General features: G+C 40.6%; 1 protein-coding gene across 13 annotated transcripts in view; it reads right to left on the reverse strand.

Annotated features, from left to right (window-relative positions):
• PLCB4 (phospholipase C beta 4) overlaps window positions 1–12422 on the reverse strand; it is a 426442-nt gene that overhangs the window by 15338 nt on the left and 398682 nt on the right. For all 13 annotated transcript variants that reach the window (XM_058684912.1, XM_058684909.1, XM_058684911.1 and 10 more), the window contains 2 exons: window positions 2801–2916; window positions 1431–1506 (listed from right to left, as the gene is read on the reverse strand). In XM_058684912.1, coding sequence (XP_058540895.1) covers window positions 1431–1506; window positions 2801–2916 — 192 coding nt within the window. The remainder of the gene's footprint in view (window positions 1–1430; window positions 1507–2800; window positions 2917–12422) is intronic.

The following is a 12422-nucleotide window of genomic DNA, read 5'->3' on the forward strand; positions in this document are numbered from 1 at the left end:
TTGGGCTCCTTTACTGATTTGATCAGATTCTCCCCAGCTCCTCATGCCTTTCCAGCTTCATGTCCACAAGGCCACAGGTCTGAATGAAGAGCTCTGTATTCTCTTATTCCTGGATCATGACTCACTGTGTCCACTCTAACAGATGCTGGGGTAGAAAGTCTTCCCCTCCCCACATCCATGCTCTTTGTAATGTGGTTTTGTACCTTCCCTCATATCAAGAGCTAGAATCCATTTCCCCACCTCCTGGAACCTGGCTGACCTTGTGAGTGGATTCAGCAAGGAGACAGTAGCAAATGTGGTGCAAGAGGAAGCTTGGAAAACTCTCCCCGTTCTGCTGTCTGGAACTCTGAGGCTACCCTGTGACAGAGACTGTGCTAGCCTGATGGAGGACGAGAAGTCATGTTGGAAAACGCAACCAGCAGCCAGCTAGCCGCCAGATATCTGAGTAGAGCCATCAAGCCCAGACACATGAGTGAGCCTAGTCAAAATCAGTAGAACTACCCAACTGAGTACAGCCCAAATTCTGACGCACTGAGTTTTAAACTAATAACTGGTAGTGGTCTTCAGCCACTACATTTTGACATGGCTTATTACGCAGCAAAAGCTAACTGATATCAATGCAAAAACTTTTACTTTCCTATTTGTGCAAAGCTTCTGAAAATCATGGCATGCTGCAGAGACATTAATTCTCAGACATTCCAGTTAAGAAGAGAGAAAGAGAGTGAAGAACAATTCTCCAAGACACATGGCTTACTGCCTATGTCACTTCAGGGTAGAATGGACACAAAATGCATAGCACCGAGAAGCTCAGCTTGAACAGTGGCGCTGCTCCACGCAGGCAGCAGGGCCACTAGGCTGGATGAGAGCTGCGTGTAGACTGGTTTGACCAAAAGCTAGAGCTGGGAGCTTTAAGAGTCCCCCTACCCTCTTTTATAACTATTAATGCTGGAGGAGTTATTTGTGTTCTTGACTGGAACTTAGTGCTCAGTTCCCCAAATATCTGCAAACTAATGAGTCTCCCAAGCTCCCATTTTCTTATGCAATATGAACAGTTGAAATCATCTCTTAGAATATCAAAGAGTAACTCAGTCCCTAAGTTGGGTGGGTTTTTTGTCATATGTTTAATGTTACTTTTATAGGGAAGCATGTTCTGTATTTTATACAATATTTCCTTTTAGTCAATGTACTGTTTCGCTTGATGCCCCTGAAGCAGACAACATAGATACATAGAAATGCATATTTCAACAGATGAAGGAAAAGGTATTCCATGAAAGGGCTCTTCTCAAAGCCACTGAGTCTGGAACAAAGGTGAATGCTTAGATCCCTTGACTTCCCAGACTAGCCCCAAGTTATTGTTACTTCTGATTTATATTAGGTAGGGCTTGTAAAAAATTACAAAGTATCTTCTGCAAATCTAGGCATTTTCTTACCTTAGATTTGTGATCTGATGTCAGTGTCTGAATTTTAATTTCTGTTTCTTTTTTCATTTCGAGACAATTACTTCCCCTGAAAATGGAAAAATCACAAATGTGTGCCAATGTTAGATATCTTCCCATCCCATGAGCCTTTGCTTCAAAGCTTTCTAATGAAGACAATTTGTTCATCAAACATGAGAGGCCATGGCTCATTGGGCAACATCAGTATTTCTAGTAACAGATGTATACCTTACAAAATATCTGTATCGTGATTACTCAATTCAACCACTACACAAAGAGACACTCCAGACCTAACAATGATTTCATTGTTAAGGGTATGTTGTCAGAGTTTCCATTTTGGTTTCTGCTTTTCTTTAGGCTATTTTTCATTTATTCAATAAAATATTATTTGAGATAAAAACTAGAAAATAGGTCCGCGGCCTTGAAGTGAATTTTTAAGCTCTTTCTGGTTGTAAAGCCAGATTTTTGTCTTTTACACATGCCAGCAAGGCAGAAAATAGCGTTTCTTGGCATCATAGGGCAATTTTTGCTTCTTATTCTATTGTGAGGAGGAAATATACAAGGCAATTTCCCAGCAACCATTACTGCTTATTTCAGTGATTATTTTTTCCTTTTGTAATATCTATACACTGCTGAAACCAGAACAGGTTCTGAGCTTGTCTTCAGCATATATGCTCTGATGTATTATGCCCTAAGTCGGAATGCTTCACGATATTACTGAGAATGTCTCCGAGAGAAGCATTATTCTAAAAATGCTAGGACTTCATCAAAACTGTTACCTCTCAAGGGCTGGCACTGAGTATGCTTTCTCTTCAGTCTGCTATTTGGTGAGCTTGTAGCATTGCAGAAATATCCCCTGGGCTTAATTCTAGACAAAATCTTTTACACTAAATTCAATGATAGGTTTTCTTTAACAGTCTTATCTGGGGACATGGGCTAAAGATCCTTGTAATATTAAAAACTAAGATTGTATTTTTGTCTCCAAGAGTGGATCAACCTTAATATTTATTTTATGGTGATGCAAAATGGTTTCTGTAATTTCAAAATTTCCCAACTTCAGCTTGTCCTTCCTTTCCCTTCCATTCATCTTAAAAACACCTGAGTTTTCCACCTGGGTAGAAAACACAGGAGAGACATTAGTTACTGTGTCATCTACCAATGGCTGTCGAACATGAATAAAGCTCTTCTTTTCCACCTCAATCCCTGCCTTCAGCTGAATGAATCTCTTAATTCCCAGGAAAAACTTTTAAAGAACACACAGTCAAGACCAAGTTCTTCCTTGGCCTAAACAGTCAGCGTCACTGTGTGAAAAGACAAAATATAAAAAGGTGAAAAGCCTCCGGAAGGAAATAAAGAGCCATTACCCCTTCTTCTTCATTGCCTTCTCTAGGATTTTCTCATGCGTCGACTTCTCTTTGTCATACTGTGCCACAATTTTGTCAACTTGTGTGCAATGCAGCTTCTGCATGGTGCTGTGCTCCTGAAGAAGAACAATCTGTAGTTACAAGGACTCTTCCTGATGGTTAGTAAACTTCACCTATGTTGGGCTGGCATGATTTTCACCAGCTTTCCCAGAATCTTGGTTTAGAAATCAAGGAATAACCAATTCTGAGAACTGGAAGGATTTCCAACCTCCCACCCAACACAAGAGTTTCTTGAACAGGGATATTCCAACAAGGGAGTCCATAGCCTCAGCCTAATGAATGTACCCCCCTCAAAGGGCATCCCTGCCTACTACAGGGCAGCACCAATCGGCCTCAAGTCCTGTCTTCTACATATCCATGTTCTTCATAGGACTTCTACGGTTCATCTTTGTTGTGCTGAGACACCTAATGAGTCCACAGCCCTTTTCACACATTGGTCCTCAAATACGCAAGTTCAGCTCCCATATTTTCTCTCTTTCACATGCTATCTATTCACATGTGACATGGCTTCTAAACACCCAGCACATTTTGGAAGGTCTTAAATACCATCACTCAATAGTGAGAATTGCCAGTGGGGTTGTCACTGTTATCTGACTGCAAATCCTCATCACTGGGATCTTCCACTGGCTTCCTCACCTAGGTGCATTCACGAGGAGGACATAGTGTCCAGGAGCTGTGGCCTTAAGTTTTACAGATATTTCAAATATTTCCCCATCTGCTTCCTGTCATCATTGAAGTTGGGGCTACAACACTTAGAAAATAAGAGTTTTTCCATAAACATTCTTTCCTCCTGATAACTTGGCCACAGTCAGTGACTTCTCTGAAGTCAGATTTCCTTAGCTTCTCAGCAAGCCAAACAGAGAGGAAATCAGCACAATCAGTAATACCTAACTCTAAGTGATACTTGATGTTATATCCTAGTCTTACTCTTGAGAAACTAGGCAGATGGGATGGTACTGAAGACTGGAAGGGACAAATGTTGCTCGGGTTATGTAACCTCCCTCACAGTCCTATTTCCTTTTACTATTTTAGAGAGAGCGCAAGCCAGTGCACGCACGAGTGAGCATGCATGCATTAGTGGGGGAGGGGCAGAGAGAGAGAATCTTAAGCAGACTCTATGTTCAGCACGGAGCCCATCATGGGGCTAGATTCCAAGACCCTGGGATCATGACCTGAGTCAAAATCAAGAGTTGGACACTCAACTGGGGCACCTGGTGGCTCAGTCGGTTGGGCACTTGACTTCGGCTCAGGTCATGATCTCATGGTTCGTGGGTTTGAGTCCTGCATCGGGCTCTGTGCCAACAGCTCAGAGGCTGGAGCCTGCTTCAGTTTCTGCACCCCACTCCCCTGCTCACATTCTCTCTCTCTCTCTCTCTCTCAAAATTAAATAAATATTAAAAAAAAAAAGAGTTGGATGCTCAACTGACTGAACCACACAGGCACCCCTCCTTTTACTTATTTTTTAAATTAAGTGACTTAATTAAAAAAAATTTCTTCCTAAGTTAGGCTAGACTTGAAGGAAACCTAATTTATGAATGTCTTTAAAAGATTTCATAATTTCTTTATCCATTCATCAGTTGATGGACATTTAGGCTCTTTCCATAGAAACTTAACAGAAACCCATGGGGGAGAGGAAGGAAAAAAAAAGAGGTTAGAGTGGGAGAGAGCCAAAGCATAAGAGACTCTTAAAAAGTGAGAACAAACTGAGGGTTGATGGGGGGTGGGAGGGAGGAGAGGGTGGGTGATGGGTATTGAGGAAGGCACCTTTTTGGATGAGCACTGGGTGTTGTATGGAAACCAATTTGACAATAAACTTCATATATTGAAAAAAAAATAAAATGAAAAAAAAGATTTCATAAAATATAAAAGAAGTGATTTTTAACTTTTCCAAGATTTCCTAAATTTCCCAGCACTGTTAGTCAATTAACATAGGACTTGAACTACAATTTGGTCGTACATGTATTTTTCGGAAACACGTTAGTGCACATGTTCCTGGAATTTTTGTCCATTTGGATAAATATCTTTGGGAGAAGTCGTGGAGGAGGGTAGTGCTGGGTGGGGAGGTTCTCAAAACAGAAATTGACAATGGGGACAAAGGGTGGTCCAGAGTGATGCTATCTTGCTGTGGATTTGGTGTCAGGGAATTGTATGTAACAGCATCTTGCTTAAGCTGTGGTTGAAACACCTCATAAATCTAACATTCTCAATGTATGTGCACTTGGTGTTATAAACACATTTCAGCCAGGGTTTTTGCAATGTGGCATTGAGTTCAGGACATGGGATCTTCAGTCTCAAATCCCGGGGCAAGTCACTGGGCCTCTTGATCTGTTCATCTTTGTAACTGGGAGAGCAATACCTAGTTCACAGGGTTGTTAGGACTAAAAGTAAATATAGTATCAATCCTATTTCAAATGTGTGCTATATCTTATTCAAACTATAATAACCTGTTTATATTATTCAATACCCATGATAATATAGAGTGACTTCAGATAAGGGACAGCAATTAGAATAATTAAATCAGTAAACCTTCCCTCCATGATGAATCAACTGCCTCAGGAATCAACATGTTAATGTATCCTTATTTGAATGGATTTAACTAAGCTTGCGTTGCTGTGGACAAAAACAAGCCTACCAAAATGCCCTATTATTAGTCTTCCTTTTAAGATTTAAAGGCATTATGCCTGCTCCGTACATGTGTTAATCTTCCTGGGCAAATGAATAAGAGGCTCTTTGCAAGTGCGAATTCAAACATATTAAGAATCTTTCCTATGTAATCTTTCTGCTTTCCTGTTTCTTGCAAGTATCAAAGGGAGGGTGGAGAAGGTTGTTCCTTTAAATATCCTAGCACAGCACAAGAAAAGGAGAGGCTTTGAAGCTTGGAAGTTGACAGACTATTTCTTAAGGAAATATTCTGGTGAATCTTATTCTCCCAATTAGATATGAATGAGGCTGTTTGTGCCAGAAAGGTGTTCATGATGGATTCCAGTAGGTAAGACTATGCTCTACAAGGGTAGGGCAAGTCTTTGTACATGGCACAAAGGTTGGTACACAGCAGATGCTCAATAAATGTTTGTTGTATGAATGAAAAAAAATAGCAAGGGAAGACAGCAAGAGGACTTGGAATCTGGTCTTAGCTCAGCCAATCAGTAGCCAAGTGGCTTTGTGAAACACACACTAATCTTTCCAGCCCTCACTTTATTAGAAAACTAAACAAGATCCACTTGCACAACCTAATTTGTGGGTTGGTTATGAGCTGCAAAATTACCTAATGTATGCAGAAATAATATGAAAGTTTAGAAGCATATTGTTTTTTTTTTTTTTTAAAAAAAAAAATAGAAGCATATTGAATTGCAATGATTACAGGTAATACAAATAACAAGAAACTTGGTCTGGAAAAATGATCTCTGTGCTCTCTATGTGCTCAAAATGATTCCTTTGTGGTATGCAGTGATCACAGAAGTGTTTGGGGATAATTAGCTTTCCAAATACCAACTTCTTTTACAAAGGAATGGGGTCCTAATTACTGATTATTGTCTGATTGGGGGTCAAGATTCAGCTTCCCGAAGTACAAAATAGAGGAACCAGGAAATGATCCCTCAGTCCATTTTCACGCAGAACAAATCTATCATTGACTTTATTCTTTGGTCATTAATTAAACCATGACATGCCATGGAAGAGGCATACATATTTTTTCATTCATTCAGGTCAAGAGTATCAAAATTAAATGTGTTCATTGAAAAGTCAATCTCAATTGGGACACTTTGGGGAGAATGCATGTACAGCTTTTAGCAGGATTTGTACATTTCTCATTGGAGTGAAGAGTACACTCAGCTTCTTTCGGGAGAAACTTTTGCTACAATTCATTCTTGTGACTGATGGGGCAGTGGGCGTGAATGACTGCACCACAGATCCTACTGGAAAATTGGAGTAAATCATGTTTGCTCAGCATGTGACTCTGAGGTCAGCAGTAAGCTGCCTCCGTGGGGGTTGCTGTGTCTCGGGCCCTTTCAACTTCATGACAGACTTATGGGTCTGGCATTGAGGTCTTATTATGAATTACAATTGATGAGTTTAACAGCAGTCTTGATGTTATCAGCTAAATTGCTTGTATAGCAAAGAACAAATTTTCCATTAGTAGCTTTACTGAAATGCCAAATGTTAGTTTCTCAGGCATTTCATCTGACTCATCTGATGGTGATGTTGCAAACTGCTATCCCAGCGGATGCATCCAGTCTATAAATGTTAAGTCCACTCCTCAAACTCACATGTGCTTTGAAAGAAAACTGAATTAGGGGCCAATATTTAAAGACATGGAAGTTCATCTAAGAGTCCAGATTTTATGAGTCCCCTTTTGAGAATGAAGCTGGCCCATGGACTCTCAAGGCACCAATGGCAGGAGCTAAGTCTGACGTGCCTCTTGAATGGGAATGAATGTTCTTCTGCTTTCCGTATCTGGCCAACTTCCTTCTTATTTGGTCCCTATAGGCATTTACATTGTAATTATTCCTCTAACGGGTTATTGGGGCTAGTTAACCAACTTTGGGTTTTATTGGCTCTAAGAATTTAACCACATCAGACAACTGAAGCGTATGCCCATTTCTTAATGAAAGAAACCCTATTTCTGGACTCCAGTGAGTCATGCATTAGGGGAGATGACTGTTGCTTAGTTCTGTTTTTGCTGTGTCTCTTCTAATGGACACTTGAAAACCATTTCCCTAGTTTCCATTTCAAATGGAGAGGTGGTTCTAGAAAGTGAGAGACACATAAAAGTCTGATTGTCATCCAGTTCTCCCAGCACCATTTGTTAAAGAGACTGTCTTTTTTCCATTGGATGTTCTTTCCTGCTTTGTCAAAGATGAGTTGGCCATACGTTTGTGGGTCTAGTTCTGGGGTTTCTATTCTATTTCATTGGTCTATGTGTCTGTTTTTGTGCCAATACCATGCTGTATTGATGATTACAGCTTTGTAGTAGAGGCTAAAGTCTGGCCAAAATGAACAAATCAGGAGACTATAGATGTTGGAGAGGATGTGGAGAAACGGGAACCCTCTTGCACTGTTGGTGGGAATGCAAATTGGTGCAGCCACTATGGAAAGCAGTGTGGAGGTTCCTCAGAAAATTAAAAATAGACCTACCCTATGACCCAGCAATAGCACTGCTAGGAATTTATCCAAGGGATACAGGAGTACTGATGCATAGGGGCACTTGTACCCCAATGTTTATAGCAGCACTCTCAACAATAGCCAAATTATGGAAAGAGCCTAAATGTCCATCAACTGATGAATGGATAAAGAAATTGTGGTTTATATACACAATGGAATACTACATGGCAATGAGAAAGAATGAAATATGGCCTTTTGTAGCAACGTGGATGGAACTGGAGAGTGTTATGCTAAGTGAAATAAGCCATACAGAGAAAGACAGATACCATATGTTTTCACTCTTATGTGGATCCTGAGAAACTTAACAGAAACCCATGGGGGAGGGGAAGGAAAAAAAAAAAAAGAGGTTAGAGTGGGAGAGAGCCAAAGCATAAGAGACTGTTAAAAACTGAGAACAAGCTGAGGGTTGATGGGGGGTGGGAGGGAGGGCAGGGTAGGTGATGGGTATTGAGGAGGGCACCTTTTGGGATGAGCACTGGGTGTTGTATGGAAACCAATTTGACAATAAATTTCATATATTAAAAAAAAAAGTCTGATTGTCAGCTGCACTCACAGGGTCAAAAACAATGGCCATTGACCCCTGCCATTTTCTAAAATCTAGGCATGTTAGGTAGCATCCTGATCTCATTTGAGGCTCAAATGGTCATTATCCCTGATTTTTCTTAGTATCCTAAAAGCAGCTCACATGCCTATTTCTGTGGCTCTCTTGCAAGTGATAGATCCTTCTACACCAGAATTCCTCTTCCATCCTGTGGTTAACCTTCAAGTTTGAAAGCAAGACTTCTTTTGCATATTACATTTGTGTCTTAAGCCACTGGGATTCTCTGCTTCCCTGTAGGTCTAAGAAGTGGCATTATTTACCTCAGCTGATGTGTAAGAGTGGAAAGTCCCTGCAGTAATAATATGGACTAGGTAAGAGCCTCTGCTCTTAGCTGCCAACTGCTAAGGTTGATGCATGGATGCTGTGGTTGGCAGGGTACAGCCTGGGCCAGGTTCCCTCCTCAATAGTTGCTTTATAACCCAAGGCCTTACAGTAGCAAATCTCAGCCCCATCTTAGGTTGCTACAAAACAGTTAAAAAGGGTTTATAGATGTTTCACAAAAAGGCTGGGGGTATTTTTTCTCGCTTGACAACAGGTCAAAATCTGTTTTTTAAGGAGGACTGGTCTACAGCTTGAAGGCAAGTGGTGGGGGGGGGGGGGTTCCACTAGGGGTCAAGGGACAATGAAGAGTGCCAAATAATATTCCTAAAGAAACAATTCTCAAAATTTAATTTTAATGTGTGAAGGAGAGGAGCTTATTTATTTACTAGGCCTCTTCTTGGTGATTATAACTAAGTCTCAGATGCAAGCATATGCATTTTTTACAAAGCCTCCAGCTCCTGGCCCAAGGATCATATGTTGAAAAAAACAGTTCCAAAGGAAGCCAAGATATTCGTGTCCTGATAGAATCATGATGGCTCTTAAAAACCTTTTACTAAGACCACCAAGAAGATGTGAGAAAGAAAAATCAATGTGTGAAAATTCAGGGGTAATGGAATTCCACTACTGGGTATTTACTCAAAGAAAACACTAATTAAGAAACATATACGCATCTCTATAGTTACAACAAGCAAGATGTGGCAGCAATGCAGGTGTCCATTGGTAGACAAACAGATAAGGAAGATGTAGGGTGAGTTACTGTGTGTGTGTGTATACATAAACATATACGTAAGATGGAATATTATGCAGCCATAAAAAATATGAGATCATGCCATTTGCAACAACATGGATGGACCTAGAGGATATTATGCTAAGTGAAATAAGTCAGAGAAAGACAAATACCATATGATTTCACTCATATGTGGGATCTAAAAACACCAAAAACAGGGGCGCCTGGATGGTTCAGTCAGTTAAACGTCCAACTTTGACTTGGGTCACAGTCTCATGGTTGGTGAGTTCAAGTCCTGCATTGGGCTCTGTGCTGATAGCTCGAAGCCTGGAGCCTGTTTCAGATTCTGTGTGTCTCTCTCTCTCTTCCCCTCCCTCACTTGTACTCTGTCTCTCAAAAATAAACAAACATGAAAAAAAAATAAGCCAAACCAAATGAATAAATAAACAAAAAGCAGAATCAGACCTATAAATACAGACCGATGGTTGCCAGAGAGGACAGGGTTGGGGGGATGGGCAAAATGGGTGAATGGAAGTGAGAGATAGATTCTAGTTATAGAATGATAGGTCACAGGAATAAAAAGTACAGCATAAGGAATATACTCAATGGTACCATAATAGCCTTTTATGGTAACAGATGTAGCTATACTTGTTGTGAGCACAAAACAGTATATAAACTTATCAAGTCCCTACCTTGCACTGCTGCAACTAATTTAACATTGCATGTCAATGATACTCCAAAAACTTGGAAAAAAAAAAGGGGGGCATGAGATCTGGAGTCAGAATTTTAGTTCACATCCTGGGGCAGAGGGAGAGAGAGAATCCCAAGCAGGCTCCACACTCAACACAAAGCCTGACACAGGGCTCGATCCCACGACTCTGGAATCATGACCTGAGCCGAAATCAAGAGTGAAACGCTCAACAAACTGAGCCACCCTGGAGTGCATTTTTAATAAATGTGGATAATGTGGTGAGTTGTAAAAGGTGTGTGTTCAAAGTAAGCAAATGAGGCTCGTTACCAGCATTAACTAGTTATATTACTCTAGGCAAGGGACTCACCTCCCTCATTTTATTCATGTCTAGAATGTGGGCAGTGTCATTTGGGTTTTGGGGATACTGTGAGGATTTGCGAATGTATATAAAATGTGTAATACAAAACTGGCATTAAATAAATGTTAGCCTTATTAGTAGTTTTACATAAAAACACTACAGAATTCAGAATTCATAAATTACGCTGCCGAAGCAGTCTGAATAAAAAAAGTGGGTCCCCTGTGTACCGAATGTAGGAGAAGGGATTCATTCATAAGCTTATAATCACACACTTGTAACATGGACTTCTGTAGTGCATAAGGATATGAAAACAAGCTGTGAAATGCATTGCCCTGCTCAGAAATACTTCTGAAAAGCACTCTGAAAGGCAATAGGCAAGCATGGAATATTTTACCATGTCAATTTACTCTGTCGCTCAACCTAAGGAATTTTGAATGCTTCCTCCAAAAAATGCTCCCTAACGCAGTTATGAAGGTCCACACAATTCAGATTTGCGGATTTAGGGAGATTTAAAAATCTTCTTTTAGGTGTTGGTTCCATTATAATATGGGGCTCCAAGAAGCTCCTCTGTTTTCTACAAATGAAGGCAACGTACAGTCTTTCAGCCATCTGGGATCTACTGGTTATGACACAACATGGAGGCGTCCCTGCCAACAAGAGTGAAGAAATGGATTTGGCTGAATTAAGTGCAGTGTTGTCTGAGGGGAAGATCCACCAAGGTCAGCTCTAAACTGTCTCACAGAAAAGTAATTTTCCACCTATTAATGGACTGAATGTTCTGTCTCCCCTCCAAATTCCTATGTTGAAGCCCTAATTTCCAACGTGGTGGAATCTGGAGAGGGGGTCTTTGGGAAGTGACTAGGTCATGAGGGCAGAGCCCTCATGAATGTAATTAGTGCCCTTACAAGAGACATGAGAGAAATGTTAGCCCTTTCCACCATGTGAGGACATAGCAAGGAGGCTATCCCAAATCCAGAAAGGGGGCTCTGAATCTGCTGCAACTTGACCTTGGACATCCAGCCTCCATACTTTAAGAAATAAATGTTTGTTGCTTAAGCCACCCAGTCTACGCCAATTTGATGAAGACACCATCTTGGGCACTTTTCTGATGAAGCAGACGGGCATGTTTGCCAACCTGAGTCAGTCTGGACTCAAAGGTTCAGAGAAGGATATCAACAGATAATCCTTCTCAGTAGTATGTAGGTCAAGTTCTAAAGAATTGAGGATCATCTTTCCTCAGTAGCTGTACAGGTAATAAGTGTACTGACATTGTCCAAACTAGATGGGGATTTTCATAACAAGCTGTGTGCTGCCATTGCATTTGCTGCAGTGAGGGGAACTTGTTTACTTGTCAAAGCATCTAACATCCTTCACAGAATAATGAAGTAAGAGTATGGGTTCTAGAGTCAGATGGCTTGGGTTCAAATTCTGGCTCTGCTGCTCTCCAATGCTGGGACATTAGTTCAATTCCTTAACCTGCCTAATCCTTAATTTCTTAATTTCACATGTAAAATGGAGACGTAAACAGAATTTGCCTTATAGGGTGGAGAGTATTAAATGAGATGATATATATAAAGTTCTGTGCACAGCATCTGGAAAATACTTTGCATGCAAAAATTCTAGCTGCCATGATTATTTTTATTATGTCACTGTATATGTCTCCTGGTCATGCCTCAAGGAAATATTTAATGAGGGTGAGGTTAA

Source organism: Neofelis nebulosa, chromosome 9 (assembly GCF_028018385.1).
Source record: "Neofelis nebulosa isolate mNeoNeb1 chromosome 9, mNeoNeb1.pri, whole genome shotgun sequence".
In the NCBI taxonomy this organism is placed as follows: Eukaryota; Metazoa; Chordata; class Mammalia; order Carnivora; family Felidae; genus Neofelis; species Neofelis nebulosa.